The sequence below is a fragment of the Schistocerca cancellata genome, chromosome 9 (genome assembly GCF_023864275.1).
Source record: "Schistocerca cancellata isolate TAMUIC-IGC-003103 chromosome 9, iqSchCanc2.1, whole genome shotgun sequence".
Classification (NCBI taxonomy): domain Eukaryota; kingdom Metazoa; phylum Arthropoda; class Insecta; order Orthoptera; family Acrididae; genus Schistocerca; species Schistocerca cancellata.
The window spans coordinates 370,984,459-370,999,975 of record NC_064634.1 but is presented as its reverse complement, the minus strand read 5'-3'; the positions used below and the strand labels follow the sequence as shown (position 1 = coordinate 370,999,975).

General features: G+C 40.7%; 1 protein-coding gene across 1 annotated transcript; it reads right to left on the bottom strand.

Moving 5' to 3' along the window:
- Positions 1-11,607: 11,607 nt before the first annotated feature.
- LOC126100661 (trypsin delta-like) lies at positions 11,608-15,084 on the bottom strand. Its single transcript, XM_049911282.1, has 2 exons — positions 14,708-15,084; positions 11,608-12,225 (listed from the first exon to the last, which is right to left on the bottom strand). The coding sequence occupies exons 1-2, from the start codon at positions 15,071-15,073 to the stop codon at positions 11,827-11,829; spliced, it is 765 nt and encodes a 254-aa protein (XP_049767239.1). The 5' UTR covers positions 15,074-15,084; the 3' UTR covers positions 11,608-11,826.
- Positions 15,085-15,517: the final 433 nt, after the last annotated feature.

The window sequence follows — 15,517 nt, the reverse complement described above, 5'->3', positions numbered from 1 at the left end:
AAAACTTCATTATTCATATTACCATATTCTTCATCACTATTCATCATTATTCATTATCATCTACAAAAAAGATACTTCATTATTCATTATTCACACTACCATTTACTTCATACAACTATTCATAGTATAGAGTTTCTTATTTCTAGCATATTTCATCACTAAAACTAAGATGTGTAGTTCTGTCTGACAGCCTGCATCAATCGCCTCGTATTCTGAAAGAAAAATAATTAGTTAAGACTGCTATCATACGATGTGTATAGTATATTCTTGTTAATACTTGTTAATTCTGATCCATTTACTCTTCGTGACGAGGTATTGCATCTTCTTTCGTTCACTCCGAAGTTGAAATTCCCATTTCATAGTAATCCACTGTGTTTTCTTTAATTTATTTCTTTTACACGTTATTGCTTTCTGAAAATGGTGGACAATTATTTATGTCTTGCATTTAAATCATATACCCATTAAATAAAAACTGGTTGCTAGTGATATAATTAAGCATACAGCATAGCATGACAGAAAACGTAATATGTCAAAAACACGGACAGTGTGCAGGTGCAAAAATGTACACAGAGTAACGTAATGTAGTAGCAAAAAAAATGTAAAATAGTCACGATGTTGAGATATCATAAGGCAAAAATGTCAAAGATTTCGTACTGCATACAAAGAAACAGGGAAACAACCATACATACATAAAAAATGAAAAATGTGCACGGTCTGATATATAACGACAAGAAATGACTTTCTTTGTGTTCAGCTTGTATGTTGTGTAGTTGATAGAGGCGAGAGTTGAAGACTTTAATGGAGAAAGAATCTGATAAAATTAATATGTCACTAAACAGAATTGCATAATTGGTCATAAAATATGTAAGTTTATCTGGAAAAAAAATGTGCACGGTCTGATGTGTAACGACAAAAAAAGCGACCTGCAAACCTTACCTTGCTGGGCACTTGCCAACAAAAAATTTGATAATCATCAGTAAGTAGTCACATAAATATTATTGCATCATTGGTCATATAAAAATCAGGAAATGGCATTACAGTGTGATAAATCATAAACTATGTTCATTCAATAAAGGGTTGTATATTGGAGACAGGGTGATTGCCTTTGCTTTTTCTGGTTCTCAAAGTTTCGACGTGTACTACATTGGGGTGAGAAATGCTGCGAATTCGATATGGACCTGCGTATAGAAGCTCAAATTTACTGCATCTATTCTTTCCTCTGTTGGATAGATAGTGTGTACGTACTAATATCTTCTGTCCAATGTGAAAGTCACGACGTGTACAAACCTGTTTTTTGCTGTATTCTCCGGCGCTCCGCGGCACGTTTGGTGTTGTTCAGCGCAATGTTAATTATTTCATGGTGTCGTAGTCGATGAGATGTAGGAAAGGATACTAATTCTTTAATTTTGTTAGGTGGTTCAACATTTTTCAATACAACAGTCGGAGATAGCATAGTGGATTCATTTGGTATCGAGTTAATTACATCCTGGAATGAGAGTATGTGTGTGCCCCAATCAATATGTCTTTTATGGCAGTATAATCTACACAGTTTACCAATTTCTTTCATTAGACGTTCACAAGGGTTCGAAGAAGCGTGGTACCTGGATATATAGATCGGAGAAATGTTTCTAGCTCGTAACATACGTGTCCATATAGCAGATCGAAATTGTGATCCATTGTCGGATATTACTTTCAATACATGCCCTACATGGAATAAAAAATGTTTTACAAATGCATTCGAAATAGTTTTAGCAGTAGCTTTGCGTAACGGAGTGAAGGTAACAAATTTTGAAGTGAGTTCAACAGCGACAAAGATGTAGCAAGAACCTCTATTAGTTCTGGGAATCGGACCAAAAATATCTACAGCGCCCATGTGTCTCAATTTAACAGGTACAATGGGATGTAATGGAGGAATATGTGAAGTCGAGTCTGACTTAGCTTTCTGGCAGATTTTACATGACGCTAAAACTCGTCGAATACGTTTCTCCATGTTGGCAACATAACAGTTCTGTCTCAGTATAAGAAAACATTGTCTGGGTCCGTAATGTGCGTAACTTAAATGAGTATACCAAATTAATTTGTTAACAAGCTCGGCAGGAATACATAATAACCAATTGTTGCTGTCAGGGTGAGAGCGGCGAAACTGAATATTATTGCGTACAGTGTAATGGTTTCTAATGGTAACATTATTCCTGTCTTGCCAAAGGTGTTTAATTTCTTTCCATACGTTGTCTTTACTCTGCTCTTGTGCTATGTCTCGCAATGACGACGAAAGTGGTGCATTCAACAAAGCTTGTTTTAGATTGACAAATTCAGAATGTGCTTGGCTATCCCAGGACCAAAATTTTTTTTTTACCCATCAATTGACATAATCTAGGGGTGTCTAAAGCAGAGTAATGAATAAATTTACGAAAAAAGTTAATTAAACCCAAAAAGCTACGTTGTTGTCTCTTCGTCGTAGGAACAGTAATGTCACGTAAAGCTTGAAGTTTTTCCGGGTCAGGCGCAATGCCTTCTGCTGAAATTACATGTCCAAGAAATTTTATAGAAGTTTTGCCAAAGTGCGATTTGCTAAGATTAACTGTGAGTCCTTGTGCACGAAAAGTTCGTAACAGTTGTTCAAGAATCAGATTGTGTTCAGACCAGTTAGCATCTGCAATAAGAATGTCGTCTACATACGTTGTGATTCTGTCTTTAAGTTCTGTCGGAAGTATAGTATTCAATCCGCGAATAAATGCTGCTGAAGAAATAGTTAAACCGAACGGTAATTTACAAAATTGATAAGTCACCAAAACAGAGAAAAGCCGTGTACTTTCTGCAGTTCGGATGGAGCTGAGTTTGCCAAAATCCAGATTTCAAATCTAATGTGGAATAAATAGCAGTACCATGAAATTTCTGTAGAAGTTCTTCTAGTGTTTGAGGGCGATCTGTTTCCTTAATAATAATGTCATTGATGTGGCGCGTATCAAATAAGAGACGAAGTGAACCATCCTTTTCCTTAACAATATGGAGCGGGTTTATGTACGGACTAACTGCTGCTTCAATAATTCCTTGTTCAAGCATAGCTTGCAATTCTTTCTTCACTTGTTCTCTGTGAATATACGGAATGGGATAATGTTTGGCTTTAAATGTATCGTGCTCTTTAACTTGGAATTGATACATAAAACCGGACATAGTACCAGGGACGTTGTCCAAAACTGGAGCTTGCTGTAAAAGAATTTTGCGTAGTTGCGTGCGTTCGTCGTCTGTATTTACACTGCTCTGTTTAACTTTATCAGAAATCATTTGCATAACGTCATAGTCGGCTTCGTCTGGAGTATTATAGTTGTGTACGTACGTATCTGTGAACAATGAGGAATGACAGTCTATGTTACGTGATGCGGAAATGACCTCTGTACGATTAATTGTTTGTTCTTCTGCAGATAAAGAGTGCCAAAATTCTAAAGCCAGTTGTACATTTTCATCCTTTAACATTAAATAGGAGTTTTGAAATTTCATAATTGCGTCGTGTTGTACCAGAAAATTCGTACCTAAAATAACGTCTGTTGTCAATAAGGGAACAATCCAAAAATTTGAGTGAAATGTATGACCTGCAATACAAAATGATAAATGTGTCTGTAATTTCACATCGACTCTTTTACCAGATACTGCTCCTTTTACTTTAATTTTGCCTAGTGGTAGCGTAGGATAGGTATTCTCTTTGTTACATTCGTTGAAAATTTCCTCATTTGTAACTGACATAGGTGATCCAGAGTCGATTACTGCTGAAAATTTGGATGATCCAATCTTTACTTCAATGACAGGGTGTGAAATGGTTTTTTGAATAACTGGTCTTTCCTGCAAAAGAGTGTCTCGCATGTCGTCAAAAGTAATAACATTTTCGTGAACAAAATTCTCTGTGTCAAAAGTATTGCTTGCGTTGCTGGAAGATGCAACTTGTACTGTATCTAGTCAAATTCTATCAGACGTGCTATTATTTGCAGGAGGATGCTGTGTCATTTCGACTATTTGTACTGTTCTGTTATTTCGTCCTGATGCATTAGGTTCGGGATGATACCGAATGTCTGGCTCATTCATGATATTCTGTTGTTGCGGATGATTTTGCTGCTGGTAAGACCGACTGTTATTAAACGTACGCTGAAAACTGTGCTCATTACTCTTATGTCTGTCATGATAGTCATTTCTATACGGTGCATTGCGATATGAGTTGAAATGGTGTGTTTTCTGTACGTAGTTATTTCTTTGTTGCTGTGCGTTACTATTTGGCGGAGCCGATACTATACGTGCAGGCGGCGAAACATTAAAGCTTGGTTGACCTTGCACATTACATTGTTGGTTAGGTATGCTAACCAGCTGGTTCTGTTGCTGTTGTTGGGAAAAACATATATTATTACCAAAATGTGGTTCCTGTTGCTGCTAATTTTGACGATACTGATAATTAAAATTTTGTCTGATATTAAAATTACGCTGGTAGTTCTTATCATTTTGGGAGTGTCTAATGAAAACTGTCACTTTCAAATAAACTTGTCACTTCAGGTTTTCTTTACACGTTTCTAATCCTAGATAGATCGATAGTTGAAGAACTGTTTTGATAGATGTAAATGATAGTAGAAGAGAAGGCAGCAGTGCAGAAAACTAAAGATGAAATAGCACTACTACGGCTCGGGGCCCTGTGCACGCTACGCGCATATTCATCAAAGAGTAATGAATCCCCTGAGGTCAATTACGCGCTGCAAACGAATTTTAGTTTCTGTGTTACAGGCAATGCCGGTGAAATTTCGAAAGAAAATTGTTGTATCCAGGCCAATTCTAGTTTCTGCATTACAGGCCAAGCTGATGAAAATACAAAAGTGAATTGTCGCATCCAGTCCAAAGGATGAATCTGTGTTCTGTCATTATTAAATACCTTTAATTTTCTCACGGATAAAAAGTGCTTGCAATCAATATTTTCGGCTCTGAATGTCTGAACAGGTTCATGATTGTATCCTAGTCTGTTTGTCTGAGACTGTTCGGAATCTAACTCACGTAGTCTCTGTATATTACCTAAATTATACATGCTGTGTGAGCGTGATAAATGTTCGGGATGTGGCGTATGCTGTGCCGTGTTAGAGGCTGAAACATTTTCCATCTCTGTCACTTCTTGCTGTAAAGTTGACAATTTTCTACGTAATGTATTATTGGACGAACCTATCTCACTGATTGTCTGCTGTAAATTTTGGAATTCGGGTGTTTGATTAAACGAAATTGGTTAAGTATCGTCTGATTTGGTGTCATTATTACTTTCGATAGCATCAATACGACTGGCCAATTCATCATATTTTTCATTCAGTACTTTTACCTCATCATTGTTTTTATTATCACAAGCGTTAATTTGTTTTTGTATGTTACGTGTGGTTTCGTTCAATTTTTTGACGTCTGCTTTGATGGCATCGGGATCCTGTATTAGTTCTAATTGTTCAAGTCTGTCGGTCACTGTCTGAAAGTCTACTGTGTGTTTGTGTCTGTTTTTGTTTTAAGATCAGAGATTTCATCATGTAATTCGGTGTTCAACTGTTTGATAGTATTAATTTCGTCTGATACTGTAGCAATATTGTTGTCTACGTATGTTTTTGCTTTCGTAAACAATTTACGTTTATCTTCCTGTCTTTGTGCAGTAATTGTTTCCATGACTTGTCGCTTTACTTTATTCTGCTCCTGTATAAATTTACGGTAAGGCGTTTCACTGTTTTGTAGGTGGTGATTAAAACGTTCGTCAACTTGGCTGTTCTGTTGGTCAAATTTCGCGTCTACTTTTGCATCCAGTGGGCGTGAAAGTTCTGCTGACATTAATCTAAACTCGTCGCGTAACTGTGTTGCATTTTCAGAGCATCGTTTAGCGACTGCACTAATTTCATCTTTAAGTAATTTCGTTGTAGCTGCTTGCGTATTATTTAATTCTTGAGCCACAGATCTAATTTCTTCACTACTATTCCTAGCACAAACCTTAATCTCCTCGCGTAATTGTTCTTTAGTATCATGACATTGCACGGCAACGGCTGCAATCTGTTCATTAATCTGCTTAAAGTTCTCATTAATTTGTTCGATCGACCTGTCTTGTTTTTCATTCAACTGTTTGTAATTGTGGTCAAATTTTTCATTAATTTCATTAATTTGTTGTTTGAGATTTTCACTAAGTTGTTTGTGATTGTTGTCTTGTTCTTTCTTCGACTGTTTGAAATTTTCATTAAGTTGTTTGAAATTGTCGTCTTGTTCTTTCTTCGACTGTTTAGAATTGTTTATTTTTTTATAAAGTTGTAGCAATACTGCCATAACTTAATCCCAGCCAAAATTAGCGACTCTATTTTCTATGCTGTGTGTTGGTGTATCTGCATTTGTCACGTTTTCTGTAACCATTTGGTCATTCTGTAATTCTTGAAAAGGTTTGCCAGTCGGATGTGCACTGTGTGTCACTAACTAGGAATCAAATATATCTGACGTATTTTGACTACATTGTTCATCTTCATGAGAAAAATTTATCTGTTCACAATTCAAATTTTGCAAACTGGGTGTGTCAAACTGGGCAGCGTTCATTGTATCGGAGCGTGCCGCGTCATCAATTGTTGCATTTACTCTGGACATAATTGCATTTTTTTGCTCATCATTAGGATCAATATCAATATTAGTGATCGGTACGCACTGATTATCTGCAATTAGGGGATTTTCACTATTAGACTGAGTGTCGCTAGTATTATCTGTCAAATTACTCGAGTCGGCTATTTCACTCATTGCAAATCGCGATGTACTGTTAACAGTTTTTCGCAGCATTTTTTTTTCACAAATCAAAATCAAGCACAAAAATGAAACAAAGACAAAGCAAAAATGGAACAAACACAATCACAACAAAGAGCAATAAATTGCCGATGATCTGTGAAAGAAAGAGTGAGAAATTAGTAAATGCGTTGCGCCAGATGCAAACTACATTTAAGTAAATAAGAGCAGATATATGACTACTTCTCAGAGATTCACAAAGAAATACGAACCTGGCCGGTTGTCGCCAAGTTTAACCTCCCCACAAAAAATTGTAATAAATAATAATAATAAATACAAATATGATTCTAATTTTTGTGTAACCTCAGAACAAAATTGGTTCCCATTTTTAACCTCCCTACAGAAATTCATTCACATTTAATGTACCCACAAAATCTTTTCTCATCTAATGTAAGCTCGAAACAGAAAAATTCCTGAACCTCGTAATAAAAAATAAATTCAGTAATCTGGTAAATTTTGGACGACAGCAGTGCTGCGTCATGGCCCTGTAAGATCATTCTGAATAAAAAAGCAAAAATTCTTACTTCAGTAAAGTAGCCAACTATCTGCTCTTACAATAACTTTTTCCGGCACAGCTCTGAGCAATGCTGGCAGATAGATTTGTCATTTATGAAAGGAAGCAACTGATTTTTCTTTTGCAACAATCGGAATGATCATGGATTGGAGAAATTAGTAAATTCTTTAAATTGAAATGAATGCTTGTTAGAAATTACTTTATATCACAAAGATTATTATTAGGACATTTTTAAAAGATTTACATGGGAGTTCACATAACATTACTAGATATGCGCGAGGCTGCGTTTTACCTTATACAATAATACTCAGGCTCCGGCATCGCTGTACCGCGACCGGGCCAGCCAACACGATACACCATACCAGACCAGAGCAGACTCCCGACTAGACACAGGCTAGCAACAACTTACTACTACAGCTACACAGTTCGTACTGTCAACACTGCTCTCTGGTCAACGATTCTCTTATACCTTGCATATCGCAGGCAGCGCATGAGCAATACATCGAAATTACATCTGCTCGGACCTCTTACATAAAATTACATCTGCATTACATCTGCTCGGGCCTCTTACATAAAATTACATCTGCTCGGACCTCTTACAAACTCTCCCAAGGCTTCGTGTAGCATAAGGTTTTCGTCAAAAAATTTTGACAGCATAGCGCAATTATAGGGAAACTTGATATTCGATTTGTTGGCCCTTGATCCGTTGATACGGTCTTGAGCCCAGCTAATTTACTGATTCGTAATCTCACCCAGAAAAACCTTAAAGGTTCATGTTAGTCGTGTGACGCAGGCTGGTTAGTTTTCCTCTTGGTAAGAAATAGAAAACGGGGGTTCCTTCGGTTTGAGATTGACCCTTGGCGGCCTCATTTCATCTTTCCTCCTCCCCCCGTCCCGTCCCCTCGCTCATTTGCTGCCCCCCCCCCTCTCCCCCGCCGGATCACGTGGAGTACGTTGCGAAAGGGAAACACGGAAATTGGTCGTCCCGTCGGCTGTGTGGCCCGTTGGGTCTATTAGTACAGAGACTACTTAGCTGTGAGTGTACCGATAGTTCAAAATGTTCAAATGTGTGTGAAATCTTATGGGACTTAACTGCTAAGGTCATCAGTCCCTAAACTTACCCACTACTTAACCTATACTATCCTAAGGACAAACACACACCACACACACCCATGCCCGAGGCAGGACTCGAATCTCCGCTGGGACCAGCCGCACAGTCCATAACTGTAGCGCCCCAGACCGCTCGGCTAATCCCGCGCGGCGTACCGCTAGTGGCTGTTTCCACCATGCGCTTCACTGTGCTTCAGCTGAATTGCCTTCCCTTATGGCCATGCTGTGCGTTTTTGGTTCCTTGCGTTACACATTGCGCTGAAATTATGGAATAACGTCTTCTTAGTGTGACAACCGTTGGTATCGCTTGCGCTGTGATATACTCGCCTCAGTGACTCTCGCTTGATGCATCTCAAAAAATTTGTCACCTGTTGTAATTATTCCTAACCTCAACTGGTCTGTATAAGTTTTATCCATTTAATGGTTAGTGCTTGTTCCTCACATGTAACTGGGTCTGCTTGCCGTTATATTAAGTGCTACGTGAAGTTTTGCGCCGGCCGCTGTGGTAGAGCGGTTCTAGGCCTTCAGTCCGGAACCGCGCTGCTGCTACGGCCGCAGATTCGAATGCTGCCTCGGGCATGGATGTGTGTGATGTCCTTAGTTCTAAGTCTAGGGGACTGATGACCTTAGATGTTAAGTCCCATAGTGCTTAGAGCCATTTGAACCACTTTTTGAAGTTTTGCCTTACTGTCATTTGCTCACGCCACAAGCTGTCTGGTAAATTAAACGTGGTGGCTGTCAAATCAGTGTTATTTTCCTGTGAGCCGTCAGTGCATTTGTCGTTAGCATAATGTATAATTAACTTTGGTATTTAGAGATATTGAACTGTTCAGAAGCTCTGTAGTAAATTTCGTTTACTAAGTGGTGCCTTGAGGTTTTTTTCTCGAATTTATTGTTTAATCTTATAATTATTGTAAGAAAATTTGTCGAAGTAGTACATGCTGTTGAAATTGTGTTTTAGATTGTTTTGTGAACTAAGTGCTTCGGAAGACAGCCTTATTCATAGAAATTTCCTTGGTTCAAACAAGTCTCAGGCTGTGTAACCCAAGACATATTGACTGTAACATACTGACATTAATAATTTCAGCCTATGCAGCTAAGTTCTTTGGGGAGATGATTATTGCGCTACCATTATAGCGTTGTATCTTACTAAGCGGTGTTTTCGCTGTGCAATTTTGAGTAATGTTACTATTTGTTTATTATGTAATATTTGATGGTTTTACGCAACTAAGTTATTAAGGCGTGGGCGGATTACATTTTCTTAAGTTGCGTCCTGTAGCATACGTTTACTTGAGTGGCATTCATTAACAGCACTTAGGTTTACTAGATGTGGGTCCGCTCTCTGGTGTAGCACTTGGACGTGGGGCCTGTTGCTGTTACGCGCTGCTGGCATTGTTATTTTCGGGAGTGTTTTCGGCTGCCCAACATTCCCCTCGTGGAGCTGTTCGCACTAGTAGCGTATTACTTAAGTTTGTTCAGTCTACACTCTTAATTATAAGCTCTTATGGTAATATTAAATGCCAAATATCTTACTTCTCAAGAATGAGATTTTCACTCTGCAGCGGAGTGTGCGCTGATATGAAACTTCCTGGCAGGTTAAAACTGTGTGCCCAACCGAGACTCGAACTCGGGACCTTTGCCTTTCGCGGGCAAGTGCTCTACCATCTGAGCTACCGAAGCACGACTCACGGCCGGTACTCACAGCTTTACTTCTGCCAGTATCTCGTCTCCTACCTTCCAAACTTTACAGAAGCTCTCCTGCGAACCTTGCAGAACTAGCACTCCTGAAAGAAAGGATACAGCGGAGACATGGCTTAGCCACAGCCTGGGGGATGTTTCTGTAATGAGATTTTCACTCTGCAGGGGAGTGTGCGCTGATATGAAACTTCATCTTACGTCTCTTCTGAAATGAATAATAATACCCAATTTTTCAATAAGCTTCAGGATTTTTACATCAGGCTATTTCAGCCTGTACTTATTGTGCTAATATTTGGAAACTTTGATGATGCTAATGGGTAACGTTTTTTCTCATTATTTTTGCCATCATTTCCCAATTGTATTCATTCCATGCACGAAAAAGAAAATCTTGCTGTATCGGAACCGTAGCCACATAACTTTCATGGTTGGTCTGTTCTGAAGACTGAATGTTTGGACTTGTAATTCAGTAACCACCGCAACTGATGTTCCTGTCATAGGCTGGTCTAACTAATATTTAAATTAATTTAAGTTTATTTTGTGAAACACTTTTCGGAGCTGTCAGTGGCGATTTGTTCTTTTGGTTCTGGGAAAGTACTTCTTTTAATTACTCTTATGCCACATTGCTCTAATCAAGAAGTGTCTCACCTTATTACCTTATAATTTTTGTATTCATTGCCGATTTCTTACTTGTGGCTTGTGGCCTCTGATCAGCGGTTTAAACCGATTATTTGTAATAAAAAAAGAATATTCCGGCCACTCATTCCTTTACATGGTTAACACTGTATTCCTTTTATTAGTGTAATGTGTTCTGTAAGTAAATGTGAAATGTCAAAGGAAAAGTGAACGGATTATTTTTTGGGTTCGCGCATCCATGTGTCCTTTTCCTTTCCCATCTTACGTAAGGGGATTTCTGGCCTTCTAGCCTTCCAGAGCCTGGCGTTCTTGAGACCTGACGTACTGGTGAGCACCACTGCCAGCGATCAGTGGCTACATTCCTGCTAAGTCTTCCTCCAACATCACAGAAGGAACATCCAGCTCAGCTTCTCGTAGCTCTACTGCGCGGCCTCGTTCAAACGAAGGGAGGTGTTGAGAATGTCGTCTTTGTCGCCTTAAAGGCATTTTTGACTAACGTCAACTTACGACTTCCAGTAAAAAGGGTAACTAACACTTACGGCCGTTACAGTGTGTATTTAAAGCAAACCCGATTGGGATCGCTACTAGCACCACTCTTAGTCGAGTGGCGCGAAATCAGAACACGCATCATGTCTGAGATATAGGAACACGTCTACCAACTTTCGTTTACGTCACACAGTACCTTCTTGGTGTTGTGACTTTTTTCAGTCAGTCTATATAACTCCTTGACCGTGAAATGAGATGGCCGCAGCAGACGTGTGAATTTGTTCTTCCACCAGGTTTCGAGTGTGTGTTCTGTTGATTTCATCTTACCAACAACAGTTGTGTCTTGCACAAATATAAAATTTAAATTTTGTTTTTTGCTTTTACTTCAGTAGTTGTAATCAGTTACAAAGTTTCCGTTCATTAAGTGCTCATATGATCTCTATATTCGCCAACAACAACAAAATTGGCAATTGGTATATAGTTATTTATTTCTGAAAGGTCATCTTGTATACAACAGGAACCTTCTTGTTAAAACGTGCAGATGCACGTTGCAGAGAGCAGCTGCGAACCAGAAGGCCTTAGACACCTGCTGCAGAGCGGATCCAGGAGCGCAGGTTTCCGACGTTGGCGTAGACGCCGGGGCTGGCCTCGCAGGGGCTGACCCCCCAGGAGACGATGCCCACCTGCGTGCTGCCGCTGACCAGGGGGCCGCCCGAGTCTCCGCTGCACACGCTCTGGCCCGCGCTGCCGGCGCACACCATGCGGGCCGTCACGGTGTTCACGTTGGCGAAGATGCTCTGGCAGGTGGAGCGCGCCACGATGCTGATGTCCAGCTTCTGCAGGTTGCTCGGGGCCGGACCGTCTGTGTACGTGGATCCCCAGCCAGTGACGGTCACGGCCAGGCCTCCGGCGGGGTCGTAGCCGTCGGATGGGAGGTTGACGGCCTGGGCGTTCGTTCCGAGCAGGGATCCAGACACCTGGAACAGGAGAGGAAGCAATTCTTATTTGTGTCTGAATGGCAGCGATATAATTCTGAGCATTGCACGCGATCTTAATGTACAATTATCCACTGCGTGTTTATTTCTTTCACTCTTGGAGTGATAATGTGGAGAATGTTTAGAGACGACTGTAAATGCTAAGCTGATTATTTATGATTCCTCTCTGATATTAATGACGTAAGCACTCAGACTGGTATCTTAACAGATGTATGGAACTTCCTGACAGATTAAAACTGTTTGCCGGACTGAGACTCGAACTCGGGACCCTTGCCTTTCGAGGGCAAGTGCTGTCAGGAAGTTTCATACCAGCGCACACTCCGCTGCAGAGTGAAAATCTCATTACAGAAACATCCCCCAGGCTGTGGCTAAGCCATGTCTCCGCAATATCCTTTCTTTCAGGAGTGCTAGTTCTGCAAGGTTCGCAGAAGGGCTTCTGTGAAATTTGGATGATAGGATTCGAGGTACTGGCAGAACTGAAGCTGTGAGAACGGGTCGTGAGTCGTGCTTGGGTAGCTCAGTTTGTTGACTAGTTCCCCGCGAAAGGCAAAGGTCCCAAGTTCGAGTCTCGGTCCGGCACACAGTTTTAATCTGTCAGGAAGTTTCATACAAGCGCACACTCCGCAGAGCGAAAATCTCATTCTGGAGATCTATGGACTCTACACATTCATTGTAGTAGAACTGCTTTCCATCATATGGTATAATTTTGCTTCATCAAACAATTTTTGCTTACGTTCTTCAGACATATCTATTACAGGTTCCAAAGTTATTATATCTTATGATCTCTGAGCTCATCAATCTTTGCAGTAACACATACGATTCCCAGATTTTGGTTGGTTGTTTCGGGGAAGGAGACCAGACAGCGAGGTCATCGGTCTCATCGGATTAGGGAAGGACGGGGAAGGAAGTCGGCCGAGCGCTTTGAAAGGAACCATCCCGGCATTTGCCTGGAGCGATTTAGGGAAATCACGGAGAACCTAAATCAGGATGGGCGGACGCGCGATTGAACCGTCGTCCTCCCGAATGCGAGTCCAGTGTCTAACCACTGCGCCACCTCGCTCGGTCCTAGATTTTGGAATATATTACCAAGTAGGTCATAATATCGAACATTTCGTGATTTCATCACACAAATGCTTCTACTTACACATTTGATATATATTCATTATTGAGTAGTACCGTTTGCCATTAGAGCTGAACGATGTCTCTGTCTTCACAGAATTAACACTTCTCTTTTAATCAGCTGCAGGTAACCTTCTCCTGTAAGCGCGTTGCTGTTCTCCACTGAAAGTGGAATTCCTGTCTGTGGTATCTAACATCTCCCTCGAATAATCCAATGAAATTGTTTTTATGTACGCAGCACCGTAGCCATCCAAGACTCCCTAAAGAGCTACCCGTGCTAACTGATAAACTGTTTACCTACATTCAGAAAATAAGTTGTTCTACACTTTTTCTTAGTGGCTTTCTGAATTTGATTCAGTATATGTTGGATTCTAGATCAGTAAAGTCAGTTCAAATGGCTCTGAACACTATGGGACTTAACTTGTGAGGTCATCAGTCCCCAAGAACTTAGAACTACTTAAACCTAACTAACATAAGGACATCACACACATCCATACCCGAGGCAGGATTCGAACCTGCGACCGTAGCGGTCGCGCAGCTCCAGACTATAGCGCCTAGAAACGCTCAGCCACTCCGGCCGGCAGTAAAGTCAGTGGCACAAAGAAATCGATTCATATATTTGATATGTAGCTATATTTTATAGTCTTCCAGTCCTAAAAACTTTGCGGACTGATTATTTCTGTATGTTCTTTAGAACTTTTAATTCCTGTTTACGATTGTCACCTAATCATAGACGCAGACGAAACTAATCATCCCAACAAGGGCAGTAGGTCACTACCCATAGTTACATAGCTCTTCACAGGCCCTTAAAGATGACCTTGTGTAGCATTTTAAATCCATCTAAATTTAAAATTAGATGCCGTTTTATTCTCTCACTAGTGTTACAAACAAATCAGTCACCTACCGAGTGTAAGACGTATCGCTGCATAACATAATAACGTGTTATCAGACTTAATTCATATTTCCTGGTGATGCAAGTGCGTTACAAATACAAAGGAATCATGTTGGGGCTATACAGTATTTAGAACATTATTGTTTACTATAGCTCAACATAAATGTTTGGACTTGTTTATACATATAAAAAATAGAAACTGTCCACTGACGTCAACTCTGCATCAAAACCATACGTCCCTTTGTACCTGACATAGAAAGATTATCTCAAATCAGGAAGAGGGGAGTTGTATGCACTGATATTATTATAACTTGACGTTTTGATGACCTTCTGATCGAGGGTGGCTCTACTTTGCACACAGCGTATGGTTTATTTAGCACAACATATCCCCTAATGATATAGGAAATGACGTAAAAATAGGCCTTACGTGCAAGACCTGGGCGAGTTGCTCACCTGAACGACGGCGACGTCGTAGTCCACCGTGTTGCTGTCGTACGATGCGTGCATGTAGCCAGAGGAGGCCCTCAGGACGGTGCCACCGCTTCCACGGATAGACGATCCGGCTCTGAAAGTCATCAGCAGGAGGCTCATACCGTCCACACAGTGAGCGGCCGTCAGCGCCCAGCTGGAGCTGATGATGGAGGCTCCGCAGATGTGCGAACCGCCATACTGGAAGGACAGCTGCCACGGGTAGTTGGCGATGTTGGCGTTGCTTCCTCCGATGATGCGGCTGTTGCCCCTGCTCCAGAGCCTGGTGCGGGCCGGCAAGGCTACGGCAGAGCCGAGCAGACACACGAGCAAGAGGGCGAGGCGTTGCATTCTGGAGGCGGTGGCTGCACGCTGCTGGCGCCGCACCCTATATATACTGTAACACGTGCGCAGTCATAAGTAATTGCAGTCTCTTATCAGACTTCGGGAATTCTCGCTCATTGAGAAAAAGTTAATGGTTCTGTTTTATCGAGCGAGATAAGTTACCACATAGGTTTTTCCTGTGGTGTTGCAACAGTCACTTACAAGTCGTTGAGATAATTAGTTCTAAGGATTCAATGTTCTCCCTGAACTTTCAGTAATGAGCAGAAAATGCAGCTGGTGCGTAGTTTCCGCACTGGTAAGAAACTACCTTCATCTCGTATGTATTCTGCCGCTAAAAATTTCAAGAGACCCTCACTAATCAGCACCCTATGTTTCGTGTGGAGGAGAGATTCGAAATTTTTCATCCCTATGGCACAGTCAAGCACATAAAAAGTATTTTACCTCAGATTT

Excerpts from the sequence above, each read along its gene's own strand:
- LOC126100661 (XM_049911282.1), bottom strand. The coding sequence starts at position 15,073 with ATGCAACGCCTCGCCCTCTTGCTCGTGTGTCTGCTCGGCTCTGCCGTA. Across the intron at positions 12,226-14,707 it reads ACGACGTCGCCGTCGTTCAG|GTGTCTGGATCCCTGCTCGG; the intron begins GTGAGCAACTCG and ends CTCCTGTTCCAG.